This window comes from Colius striatus, chromosome 6, assembly GCF_028858725.1.
Source record: "Colius striatus isolate bColStr4 chromosome 6, bColStr4.1.hap1, whole genome shotgun sequence".
NCBI classification, from domain to species: Eukaryota; Metazoa; Chordata; class Aves; order Coliiformes; family Coliidae; genus Colius; species Colius striatus.
The window spans coordinates 3,098,058-3,111,856 of NC_084764.1; the positions used below are offsets into that span (position 1 = coordinate 3,098,058).

General features: G+C 41.0%; 1 protein-coding gene across 14 annotated transcripts in view; it reads left to right on the forward strand.

Moving 5' to 3' along the window:
• Positions 1-13,799, forward strand: part of NUMB (NUMB endocytic adaptor protein) — a 92,028-nt gene that overhangs the window by 43,742 nt on the left and 34,487 nt on the right. For all 14 annotated transcript variants that reach the window (XM_061998733.1, XM_061998734.1, XM_061998735.1 and 11 more), the window contains one exon: positions 13,011-13,154. In XM_061998733.1, the coding sequence (XP_061854717.1) occupies positions 13,029-13,154 (126 nt within the window). In that variant the 5' untranslated portion in view covers positions 13,011-13,028. The remainder of the gene's footprint in view (positions 1-13,010; positions 13,155-13,799) is intronic.

A 13,799-nucleotide genomic window follows, 5' to 3' on the forward strand; every position in this document is an offset into this window, starting at 1 on the left:
CGGCTCTGGCAGGGGGGTTGCACAGGATGATCTTCCAAGATCTCTTCCAACCCTTAAGATACTGTGATCTTGGTGCTGGAAAGACCAAGTATTCTGGCTAGATTGTTAAAGAATTGAACATATTGCTTCCATGTCTTGATTCACATTTTCTTTCCTAAAGAAATCTTCATTATCATGGTGGAATTTTGTAATGATTAATTTGATATTGGACAAAAAAGAGTGGAAACCAAGTTACTTTAGAGAAATGTATTTTCATTGTTAGGGATGCTTCAAGTAAGTTTGCATAACTGAACTGTTTGTTCTCTCCCCTGAGTACGATGGGAGTACAAATAACCAGTTTGGATGTAGACCCTGGGTTTACTCAAGCTGTGTGTGATAATTCTCACGGAGCATGTAACTGCAGATTCAGGATCTAGTATTGCTGATCAGCAATAATGTGTTACTGATGTTAGTGATCGTAATGAAACCTGGTAACTTCTGTGAAAGGAAATGCCTGAGAGATTACCATCAGTATTAAAAAAAGGTAGTGGCTGTGAGCTTTTATTGCAATAGTGTTTGTTGCAATTCCTATCTGCTGCCTCCGTAAGGACAAACATTACTATCCTTATAAGCCACAGGCTTTGTGCACCAAGTCAAAGGAAACTTCAGATCTGTTGCCATAAACAAAGGAAAATCCAGCCTTGGCTGGAGTTGTGGCAAATTGGTATAATGGTGTAACAGTTTGAGATTGTGGGGTTGTCTTTTAAAAGAAACACTTGAAGTAATCTAAAAATCCATTGGCTTTTGAGGTACAGGGAAAAAAGGACATAAGTCCTCAGATGAAACTCTTTTTAGCCCATATTGGACTTGGCTTTATAATCTCTCTGGGGTTTTTTAGCACATAGGTTCATATTTTTCTTATATCTCTGTGGAGTCAAGGTTATAGGTTCAAGAGAGAGGGGATTGTTAAGAACAGTACTATTGCACAACCTGAGGAAAAACAAATGTCACCAAGTTAACACATTCTTGGTACTGTCATATGAACGTTGTGTTCTGCTAACCGACTCTAGGACATTTGGGCATTGGGAAACTTTTTGCCACAAATGACTTAGATCAGGATCTTATGAAGTGAAATCCTTTTGAAGGATATCTCTTTAGTTATGTTGCTATATACAACTTCCAAAATCACTGAATAAGCAACCCACTGAAGTTGTGCTTGGATCTTCCTAAGGCTTTGCAGTAAGCAGACGTCGGGAATGTTAGGCATGAAATGAGGCTTTACTTGCTGTGTAATCATTAGAAATGCCAGTTGTGTATACACAAAATTGTACCAGAAAGCTGGGAATCCTGTTTAGACACCTCTCCTAGGGACTGTGGTGACAGATCCCTTAAACATCTTGTGAGTTCCTCTGTGGGTGATGAAACATGTGGCTTGTGTTAGACCCTAGAGAGGATGCAGGGTGTTTCTAAAGGCATTTAGCTGGTGAGGGAATTCAGAAAACATTGCATCCTGTGTGCTCAAAGGAATTTATAGCTTGTATCTGACTTGAAGCTGACTTCTGATTTGATTATCTGTGCGTAAAGCAACAGATTTGGGAAATAATCCTGTTAGTTCCCGGTAATGTTTTGCAAAGAGCTATTGTGAGAAGAGTTGTGGAACAACTCAGAACTTGCACTGGACAGGTATACAAATGTTAGCATGAGTTCCTAATATAATAAGATTACTTCCATGCAGAAAGATTTATGTTCTTTAAAGTCAACCACAGTTGCTGTACTGGATACCAGAGCGAGTTCTCTAAGAAGATTCTGCCCATCTTTTACGTGAAAGGGAACTTTTTTGTGTTGTTGTTTATTGAGAGGTGATCAAAGGCCTTTTCTGTGTTCTGCCAGCCAGAAAAATTTACTGTATCTTTTCTCTAAGCTCACTTTTGTTATCAAAACCTGCTCTTTTCACAAAAGCTTGACACAAAGCCTTCACAGTTTGACTTTATTGGTTATAAATGAGTATTTGTGACACTCGGTCTCCTCCTCTGCATTGGCTGCAGTTGAAAGCGTGACCGATTTATCGTGAACAAGCTGAAGAAAACACACAGATAAAAGGTCCTTAATTGTATTTGTCTAACTGTATGGAAGTGAGTAAAGTCTTGAACCGCCACGTCACAGCTGCCAAGCAGTGACTGACTGAAGTGCTTGGGTTCACTGCAGTAATGGGCTAACAAGGAGTCATTTGTCATCCTGGGAACTTATGAGCTAATTTTTCCTCACACGTACTTGGTGGCAGTTTAAGCTGACTTTCATTATCTAATTGAGATTGACTAGTGCACACAAGGCTTGTTGTCACAGTCATTCAAATTTTGTGAGCTATCTGGAATATACAAATTCATGCAAAGGTTTTCATATGAATCTCTTGAGCTCTAGAAACTGCTTTTACTATGGGTTTGGAACAGGGGGATCCTTACCATGTGTGAGAGCCAGCTCTTGGTGTAGCTGCCTGTGCTAGTAACTCTGCTATGATGGCTGTAACCACGGGGGTTTGGCCAGTTGAATTGCTGCTATAAGGGGACCAGCTTGTGAGTTATGCTGATTGGCAACAAGGGCTCTGTAGCACCATAGCTATGTTAAGATCAGTGTTGGATCCTGAGAAAGAAGGTGAAGGCAGATATGAAATAAGCCTTCCCAGCTGGTCAGATTGGACTGGGTGATTTCTAGAGTGAGAGGCTGCATCCACACTGTAGTTTTTAATGGCCTTTGGAAGTTTTGATCAAATAATTAAACTGGAGTGTGTGGTATTTTTAATCTTTTCCTATTTTTTAGCTTGACAAGCACCCCAGGGCAAGGAATTGTCAAGTTAATTCTGTATCATGAGAGAAATGCACTTACAGTGAAACCCAGACTGATAGAGAATTCCATTGTTTTCCTGCAGTTTCTGGAACACAGGAATTGGAAAGTCATCATTCCCTGTTAGTTTTCTGACACTTGTGATACTATCATTTTTTTAACTCTCCACACCAGCAAATTGCTTTTCTGAAGCAAAGACCTTTGATGTATTCAATCTGTCCTTGAACAGAAGCTGTTGATGTAGTTGTAATTATCTTTGTTACTTTCCAACACCTTTTTGTTTCGTTTCAGAGAGGGTATATTAACTACAAGAGCTGTGTGGTGTTGAAGCTGAATGTGGTCTGGTTGTACCTGGCAGCATCTTACTGGTTTTGCTCTGCCCCTTTCATCATTATTCTTGCTACCATTTGCCTATTCAACTGTTGCATTTTTAGAGGACTGAATATGTGATTTACAATCTTAGACAACGGTAATAGCTAAATTAATATTCATCATTATTTGTACTTAGAGTCATTCTCTTACCTTTCTTCCATGTGCTTTTCCTCTGCTATTTCTATTGCAGAGTAATTTCTTCATGTGAGATCCTCTTGCAACTCTAAAATCTACTCCAGATCATTTTGCATTAGCTGTAAACAGTGATTAACTATTTCCTTTTGAGGAGATATATGAATAAAATCAAAATGATTGTTTCCAGCAGAAAGCCCTGTGTATCTCCCCATCCTGCATCTGAGCATGCTGTTACTCTGATAGACTTGGCAGCACTATTATCTGTTCTCAGTGAAGGCTTTTTGTGAAGCTGAGAAAAAGGTATAGTTTGTTGTTCTAAATGCTTCCTGAACGTGCACCACATGAACTGGTTGGCTGGCTACTCTGTGCTGGTGCAGAGCACTGTTGCTGCATCGGTTGTCCAGAATGCCGTTGCTTTCACTTAGGTGTTGAACATGACCATAGTACATGAAGCACCGTGTCAAGCTTCATTTTTATTCTGATTCAGAGTGCCTGTGAATTCCTGAAACACACACTCTGGAACTGCACCTTGTTTCTCTGCTGTTTCTACCCCAACTTGAGATCTAGAACCAAAAATACAGTGTCTGTCTGTAAGTTTCTGAACTCATGGGAAGAAGGGAATGACAGAATCACAGCATCTTAAGGGTTGGAAGGCACCTCGAAAGCTCATCCAGTGCAACCCCCCTGCCAGAGCAGCACCACCTAGAGTAGGGCACACAGGAACTCATCCAGCTGGGTTTGAATGTCTCCAGAGAAGGAGCCTCCACAGCCCATCTGGGCAGCTCCTGCCAGTGCTCCCTCACCTCAACAGGGAAGAAATTCTTTCTTGTATTTCTTTGGAACCTCTTCTGTTCCAGCTTGTACCCATTGCCCCTTGTCCTATCATTGGCCATCACTGAGCACAGCCTGGCTCCAGCCTCCTCACACCCACCCTTTATGTACTTGTAAACATTCATGAGGTCACCTCTCAGTCTTCTCCAAGCTGCAGAGCCCCAGCTCCCTCAGCCTTTCATCAGAAGGGAGATGCTCCACTCCATCATCTTTGTGCCCCTGTGCTGAGCTCTCCCCAGCAGCTCCCTGTCCTTCAAAAATTTGATTGATTGATAGATTTACATTTGACTTTTTCTATTCCTAAGCAGCAGGTGTTTGCCATACTGGATGCAATTCTTTGCTTATTCAAACACTGATTATTTGGATAGGAAACACAGGTCCTACTGAAGTAAATCCAGCCTAAAAACCTTAGATTTGTGTCTGGTTTATCAATAAAACACCTTTATTTTACTTGTAAAAGTGATTTTCTTTTAACTTGAAAATGCATTTCTTTTGGTGAGATATTTCACTTCAAGCTTTGGTTCTTGGATTTAGGTGGCTAAAGGAATTATTTTCCCATTGTTTCCACCCTTTAGCTATTAATTCATCTAATTTCTTTTCTAAATTCAGCATTAATACAGGTACCTTTTAAACCCTAGATGTTCATGTTGCAAAACTGCTCAGTTGTCTGAGCTTTAGCTGCCCTAAATGTAAATGATTCCCTTGGAAATGATGTGACTTGGCTAGTTAAAATTCTTCATGTGTGTGCAGATGAGCTGCAAAGCAGAATTGCTTCAACTGCTCTCTGCAAGGCACAGTGTTTCTTTAGAAGACTTTTGCTTACTTTCAGTTATTATAGGTAGCATAATTCAACTTGCTTTGTGTCACAGTGTTAAGGAGACCTGCTTTTCACTAGTGACTGACAGTCATTGTGGGGTATTTTTAGAGCGAGCCTGTAAAACAAGGGGATTACTGCCTTATATCTCTGCACTTAAAACAGTTGAGTGTCTTGTAGAGGACCTAAGTCAGGGTTGGCAGTCACTGTGAAGTCTGATAAATTGGGGACATGAGCTTTAGAGGAGTTACTGATGGAGAAAACAAGGCTTTTCTCCTTTTATTTCCCGAACTTCACCGGTTTCAGAGACACAAGTGACCTCTCTTCTGATTGCTAGAAGCAGCATTGCCTATCTTCAGGAATAACTTCTGCCTTGCAGTGATCAGACTTGTGTTATTCTGAAAGCTGAAGAATCAGAGTGTGGTTGCTGTTCTGTTACATGCTTTTGTGAAGTCCTGAACTCTGTATTTAATTGCTACAATCTTGGGGGAATTCAGGTTTGAAGAGCCTGAAAACAGGGCTTATGGTAGCTCAATGTTTTAGCCACATGGTTGTTAACGGTATGTTGGGGTACAGTTCATGATTTCATTTCCTGGTGTTTCATAAGCCATCTGCAATTTTTGTTTAACTCTGGTTTTTTTGCCAGTAAGGTGTTGCTATCGTAACATATTTTTTTTGTCCCCTTCTTCCACCCCCACACGTGGTGCAAATTGAAGTGTCAAGTGCTCTGGAAACGGGTGTGGAGTGCTCACATGCTACCTTAGCTCAGGTGTGAGACAGCAAGGAATCTGATGGATCTTGGACCTCACATCTTACGATGACAGTACATCACATTTCTAAGAATGCTGTCAGAGAAATGTATATCATCACTACAGGTCTGACCTCTTTGGCCTTCTGTTAAGAGCTTAAGATTGCTGTTTCTACTGGTATTTTTTTTTTCAAAGGATGATGTAAATATTACTTTCACTGCTGGAAGGTGAGTTTTCCATAGCTAATCTGCTTGTTTCAGTAGTCCTTTCATTACATATCCAGCACTTTATTTTTCTGCAACTAGGAAAACCCCTTTAATTTGACCTCTAAATAACAACAACAAAACGTGATTACTGGCTCAAGAAATGAACTCGTGCTTCATCTTTATGTGCATTTTGATGTCTTAGAATGCTTACTCGTAGTATTGTATTATTAGATCTTAATTGAGTAATGAAAGGGTAAATGGGTTGGAAAGCCATGTGGTGAATAATGTGGTTAGTCATCCTGCCTTGCGTAAGCAGGGCCGTTCAAGTTCTAGTGAGCATGCTCATACGCTTACATGCCTGCCTTTGCTTCACTGTGACACTGCTGCATTTAATTAGATTTTATGGGATCCAAACTTACAGAAAGGCTCAAAGTTCTGCCTTCAAAATCTGACACATGGGGTGACTTTTTCCTCCTTGGAAGATAAGGGTACTCTGTGTTCTTGTGCTGGTGAATAATTGCAGAGAAGCTGTTGCAGGGCAATTGCAGCAAGTTTTGGCTAACCTTTACGCTAGGCTTGGAGAGATAGGGCATTACATGTTTTTGTGCTGCGTGAGCAGGAGAGGAGGGGAGACTGTTTGCTTAGCAGCAGAGCTTAATAAGGATTTTTCAGAGAAGTAAAACTCCAGTCTGGCAGCTTCATAATAGACAGGGCCAGACTATTTACCTTGGCGACAACAGCCTTGCGTTCCTAGCTTGCCTCCTCTTATACACGAAACGTTCTTACCTATTCATCTTAAACTTAGACATTCAAAGTGTGCGTTAGAAAACAAAATGCATCTAAGTGTTTCATACCACTACTTTATATTGTCTTTTTACTGCTGCTAAGCCTGCCAAAACCAAATCTCCTCCCAAGAAAATGGCTTGAAACAAGCATATTTCCTCACTGATGTCCCAGTGTCCTGGATATGGCCAAGGTTTATAACAATGTTGAAGAGTCATCAGTGAACTGACTTTTATAGGAGAAAGCAATGTGGAATACTCTTCAGAAATACCCAAGAGTGGGCTGTTTGTGTATCCTGCTGCAGACCCCTCTGGATTACATAACAAAATACAAGTTTTGGTAATGCTAAAAGGAGAGCTGAAGCTTTGGCAAGGTGTGACCAGCTTGTACTTGCACAAGAACTCAAAGCCAGGAGTTTTCTGAGTGTTAGAGATCTTCACTGCTGTTCCAAGGAATGTTTCTGGAGTGTTTTCCTAGTAAGTAGGTTAGGCAAACACATATATTTTTTTTCAATGAGATGAAGATAATTTGCATGTCCTGTTAGGTCTGAAGTATCAGTTAGCTTTGGCAGGAAAAACATGCGTATTCAGCAAGCTTTGGTGTCTAGAAATGCCTGGTATTTCTTAGGCAAAAAATGTACTAGAGATGGATGAACTTGTTACTCCGAATTTTGGGCTCTTTGGCTTGGTTCTTGTTAGCAGTATTAGGTGCATTTCAGTGGGAAAGAGGACATAGGAGCTGATAGTTGTGCAGCTGCTCCTAACTCATCCGTGTGTGACCAGCAGGCTAGAGAGGAATCATTGAATAATAGAATGGTGGGGGTTGGAAGGGACCTTCAGAGCTCATCCAGTCCAACCCCCCTGCCAGAGCAGGTCTCACCTAGATCAGGTCACACAGGAACGTGTCCAGGTGGGTTTTGAAGCCCTCCAGAGAAGGAGCCTCCACAGTCTCCCTGGGCAGCCTGGGCCAGGGCTCCCTCACCTCAACTGTGAATGAGTGAGACTTTCTGTGTTAATGAAATTACATAGTCTGACTGTAACATGTTAATTGGGCTCTTTTTATGTGGGGGCTTGTTAATTTGAGAATGATCCCTGTAACACATTGTTCTTAAAACTAGATTTCCCTGCTGTTTGAAATGCATACTTCTGGGGATGTTATTTACATGTCAATTTGGTCTCCTCCTGACACTTCAGGCTTGCAGGAGGGCTTGTACATTGAAGCAGGAGGATGGCACCAGAGGTAGGGGGAAGGTTTGTGTGTGTGTGTTCCCTCCCCTGTGCTGGCTACTCTATTGCAGGCTACAGAGAGTACTTTGCCCTTATTTGACCCATGACTTTCTTTTTTGTTTCCTCTCTAAATTGGCTAAGTAAATAGGAAATAGGAAACAGCATTCAATTCTGAGAGAAAACAAAGTAATCCCCAGCCCTTTGAATGGTTTTAAAAAATTGGCTGAACTAAGACTTTAAATCAGTTTTCATCCCTTTCCATTGCAAACAAAAAAGATACCATATAATTGAGTGCAGATTAAATAACCTTTGTGAAGGCTGGAGTTCAGAAGGATAAAAATGAGTTTGTGCTGGGTTTTTTGTCTCGGCATTGAAGCTCGAATTGGGTGCTAAGTGTGAAATTTGTAGACCACTTAAATTTGTGGACACAGTTGAGGTACCAATGCTGTCATCCTCCTGCCCTTCAGATTCTGTGGTTTGGATCACCTCATAGCAGCAGCTGCTATACAAGAAATATTTATGCAAAATATAAATGAACTGCTTATCTGAAGGTATGGGGATGTGCATTAATTCCTGCAAGGCAAGCAAAGCCCCAAATTTGCATCAGCAGCAGCTCCCACCTGATCTGACTTCAGTTAACGTGAATGCTTGCCCATCTCTCACTGAAAGGTAAATTGCTGGCTTGTGCTCACCGAAGGGTAAAAGTTGAACACATTGGTACAGCAGAGCAGCTAACAAGACGTGAATTAACATGTGAGTTTATCTCACAGTCATTTGTTCTGCAGCCATAACCTGATGATGCAAAAGGCAATGAAACCAAACGTGCTTCACCATGCACTTTAACCCTCAATTACGTTGCCTCCGTCTCTGTGCTGCCCCTGAACTGTCAGTGAAACTGCTTTGGGTTAAAATGATACCTTTTCAGGTCATCAGAAGAGTAACGGTGCCAAACCTCTCCTTAAATTGACTTTGGGGATGTGTTTTCAGAATAACCAAAATGTATCAATTGCCATAAAATTAAATGGCAGCATAAATTTCTAAACTCACTGTGTGAATAACTATTGGGGTTTCAGTTACTTTTGTAGATGCTTGTACGAGTGCTGTTGGAACTGGTCTTAATGTTTAGTCTAATGTTGCAATCTCTTGGAGTGCAGAAGTGGTGTGGTAGAGGTTTTGTTGCTTGTGGGAGTCTTTTTTGGCCATTCAGATATTGAACTGTCTGTGGCTGGCTGCCTGGTAGAGAGAACCTTGAAATGTAACAGAACCCAAAGTGACTCTGTTTTCCTCTTTCTCCTCAACATCTTAGTGCTTTCAGCTTGTTGGTACCAGTTTGTCCCTGACACCACATTACATTTTGTGATTTAATTGGATTTTGAGTTTCCCATCTTGGCTTTTCACCAGGTTTAACTTCAAATACTGCTCCTATGATGTCCTCTATGTGGGCGCAAGCTGGATTTGGGGGTTTAAGAGTGAAAAGGAAACGGTGTGTGGTTTGTTTCTTCTTGAGGATTTGTAAACTACTTCTAATCACAGCACAAAACCAAAATCCTAAATACAGAAAAACTAGGGACAGATAACTTTCAGCCTGCATAATCCCAAGACAGAATATCAAACCTTCTACAGCATCAGTGACGATGCCAGTTGAAGTAGAAAGTGTCTTGCTGGTTTGTTGATGTGTCTCCTCGTGTCAGCAGGGATGTTGTGCCGTATGGAAGTGTAAAGTGCACTGCAAAGAATTCAAGTAGAAAACTCACACTTGTCTTTCTCTGGAGCTTCTGCACAGGGATTTGGAGCTCCAGACAGTAGAAATTTCAGCACTTGGTTGCAGCAGTTCATGTGCTTCTCTCCCAAATCCTCAAACATGCAGCCTATGTGAACTGTTTTACTTAGTGCTTTCCCATCAGATGGCAGTCCTGGTTATGTTGGTCTGAAATGCACGTTACCAGCAAATTAGGTGTTTATAGGGCAAACTGGTTTGCAGCCTACTCAAAGCAGTCTGACATCTCAGAATATCTGAGTGTGGCAGTTGGAGAAAGCTCCCTGGCTGCCAGACCAGAAATTAATCTTGCTATTTGTCAGCATCTCTATTAAATAGAATAAGCTATTTTTAAACTGCTTGTTGACAACATGACCTCAAAATTAGAACATGTAGGAAAATGGGTTTGGTTTTCAGTGAAAAGGAAATACTTTTGGGCAAAACGCCATTTCGATGTCTCATAGGAAATGTAGTTGAGGAACTCTTATTCTCCTCCTCCCCTGTGGACTGAGATTCCTGGTCAGGAGAAATCCCTGCTAAGACACCAGTCTCATGGGCAAGAGCAATGCTTCCTGGGAGAAGTCCAAGGAAATGCTCACATAAGCAAATATTATGATAAGGCAATTAGACTGTGATTTCACAAGCGATACGGTGGTTGCATGCTGTTTTCAGTTCTTGTCTTGTTCCTTACTGAAGCTTTTGTGATCCAGAGTTACCTCAAAAACTTGTCCACAGTTGATTTTAGATGTTTGTAGGTTGTGAATTTCTTTTGAAGTGTTCTGTGATCGGTTGTATTCGGCACATGGACAGATGAGCCTTAATCTGTATCAATTCAAGGGTCTGTTGCCCTTTTTGGCAGAACAGAGAGTCTCTGCCCATTTCTCAGTTAGCAGAGCTTGGGCAGCTGAGCTTTAAGCTTTGTGCTGAGCAGCCTCCTGAGCTTTGCACTAGTAGCTGTGCCGAGAGCGAGTGTCTGTCCTCGTGAGCTGAGGTGCTGTGGGGAGATTTGCTGAAGTGGGTGTCACCTGCCCGAGGTGATGAAATGCCCTCCCTTAAAATTTCTGTTCCTTTAGACCTGAGTGATGTATAGACACTACTGTCTGCACTTTGTAAAGCAAAATACATAACTAATACTGCCCTAATGTCTCTCAGTGGAGAATAGAAGCCTTTCTCCTCCTCTTAAAACTTCCAGAATTGCCTTTGCAGAGATTTTCAAATGGCTTTTAGCTTGTAAAGTAAAGAGACCATGTTTGTAGAGGAGCTGCTTCAGCTTGTTTAGTGGTAAGAAATGTGCATGGTTTCTATTTTGCACACTTGTTGTAATCTCTAAATCATACCAGTTAAATTCAAGGAAATGTTACTAGACACATCAGACATTTTGCAGCCATGAAGGCACGAACTAATGCTGCTTTGTAACTAGATAATTGTGACTGAGAATCCCAGAGCAACTCCTTATCCTTGCTCTTGACATTGTTTGTTCAAGCTCATGGCTGTTCTAGGGACACTCATCTAGCCTTTGCCACATACATCTCAACCCTTCACTTAATTTGCAAGAGAGATCCGGATTGCTTGGAGTGCCCCACCTTATTGCTTTCCAAATGCTCGTGAAGCAACTTTGAGTGCAGGTGGTTTGATCTGGTTGTTTGCTAATGTAGAAATACTTCAGGAATTATCCCCTCTACTGAAAGAGGGCCCTGCAATGCTACAAGACCAGGCAGCATTGCATTCACGTGTCTGTGAACACGAGCAGCATGCTTATTTGCACTTCAGCAAGTATTAACACCACCACACTTAAATCTCCCGATTCTGGGAGAGTGGTGTTTTCTTTATCCATGGGTTTGTCTTTGAATTATTACTTGTTTTACAACATTGCTTTTATTAGATTATAGAAAGATAATATATTCTAGAGAAAAGAGCAAGAGTGGAAATGAACTAAATGTCTGACAGCTTGAAGAGGAAAGTAACAATTGCTGAAGGAGGGTTTAAGGGGTCAGTGGCAAAACTCACACCTTTTTGTTATTTGGAATGGCTAAGGTGTGTCACGAGATAGAAAACAGTCATTTTCTGTAATGGTTTTAACTTCTGACTTTTGCTGGGCTTTGAAATTGTTGCATTTTGGATTTAAGCTTCTCAAATGTCAGATACCACAACCTTGAACGTGTTGATTTTTGTCACTCGTGTCAGAGAGTTTTAACTGGAAGACGCTGCTTCTTTCCAAGGTTCAAAATAGTGTTTCAAACTGCTTTTAAATCTGGTTTCATTCAAAGGCTGCCTATTGACACCCATAAACGTCTGTATTCTGTAGTTTAGTTAATTTAATGAGAAATAAGCATATATAATCCAATTATATTTTGTTCCCTTGTGTTCTGCAGCATATTTTTTTTATTATCAAAATGAGATATCATGGTTATAAGAAGCTGGGTTTGGGTTTCTTTTTCAGGAGAGAAAAGCAATATCTCAAGAAGCTTTTCAGTATGTTTTCAGTATTCCCTACATTCCTATCCCATATTATTTTACTTCTGTGGCTGAATATTGAATCTTTTTGGTGGTAGTACTCTCTCTGATAGCTTCCTGGCTAATTGTAGTTTGGCTCTAGTAAAGGTGAGCATGTTTAAAGTATAGATTGACTTGCATGTAGAAACTGATGCCTAAGAAGCATCTCATTCTAGGCTTTGGAAGTGTAATTACAGAATTATCTTCCCCCATTGAAGAGGTGAGACTATGTAATTGTTGAGAGATTTACCCAGGACGTGGAAGTCAGTTCAGTGTGTTTCTCATTCAGAGAACTCTTACCAGTAGACTCAGCGAGGGCTGCACTGAGCCCCTTAGTAAAAGCAGGAACCTATCACTCATACTTTAAGACAAGTACAAGCATCTAATTTTAGGAGCAGTTTTAGGGCTATGAGTCCTTGCCTTGCATGAGTGCCTTGGAAGCTTGTGCTAATGGTGTCCTGCTTGGTTGCTCTAGCTAGGTGCTAAAATGAGTGAGGATTTCATGTGCATCACTCTTCAGATGTTCTCTGTCATCTCTGTGACCTTATGCTCAGAGTAATAGTTATTCCTGGGTGTAATGCTTCAGTTGCTTTGGAAAGATACTAAACAAGTAATATGGATTTGTGTTTTCCACTTGGAAGTGAGTATTTGTGTTCCTCTGAGTCTATGTCCAAAATGCTTTCCTTTCACAGATACCGCTGTTCATATTTGCAGCAGCTCAGATTTCTCTCAGGAACGCTTGCCATGGTAGTGGTTGACTCAGGGGTGGCTAAATGTGTGTTTTGTTGCCTATTGACAGTATTCTTCCTGGTTTTTGTCTTCTTCTAGGACGTGAACATCTGAGAAATGAACAAATTACGGCAAAGCTTTAGGAGAAAGAAAGATGTCTATGTCCCAGAGGCCAGCAGGCCTCACCAGTGGCAGACGGATGAAGAAGGCGTTCGTACTGGCAAGTGTAGCTTTCCTGTTAAGGTAAGAGTTTCTGCCTTCCTTTCAGACATCCGTGAGGTACTCTTGCCATGAATTATTCTTTGGGGATTTTTTGGCAAGCACAAGCCAGTGGCATGCTTCATTACACACTGACCTATTTTACAGTCAGCTCTTGTTGCAAAGGATGTGGCTTTATTTTAAAAGCTAGATGACTCATGTAACAAATGCCTTGGAAAATCACCATCTGAGAGATCCTGCATTATTATCTAGCTGAAATAAATCATGTAGCTAGGCAGAGGAGTAATATACTATTTGTCTTCGTTTTCCTGGAAGAGCAGAAGTGATAAACCTCTTGGATTGCATGGAAAGGTACTCGGTTCTCAATTAAAAGTGGAGTTACCGTTACAGTTTGACTTGTAAGGTAAGTGATGAGCTGTGTTTGGGAAGGAATCCTTCCCTCCCTTTTGTTAATGGAAAACCCTGCCAAGTAACACCTAGGTTTCCTTTCAGTGCTTGAGGTTGGAAGCACTTGCTAACTTCTGAGTGTCTTCTGTGCTATGAGTTTATGTTTGTGTCTCTTACAGACTGTTAATGCACGTGATACTGAAATTAGCTTTGTGTGTTCTGAGGAACTCATTCCAGATGATCAGAGTTTCACAGATAGATATTTTCTTTTGTCACCGTTTA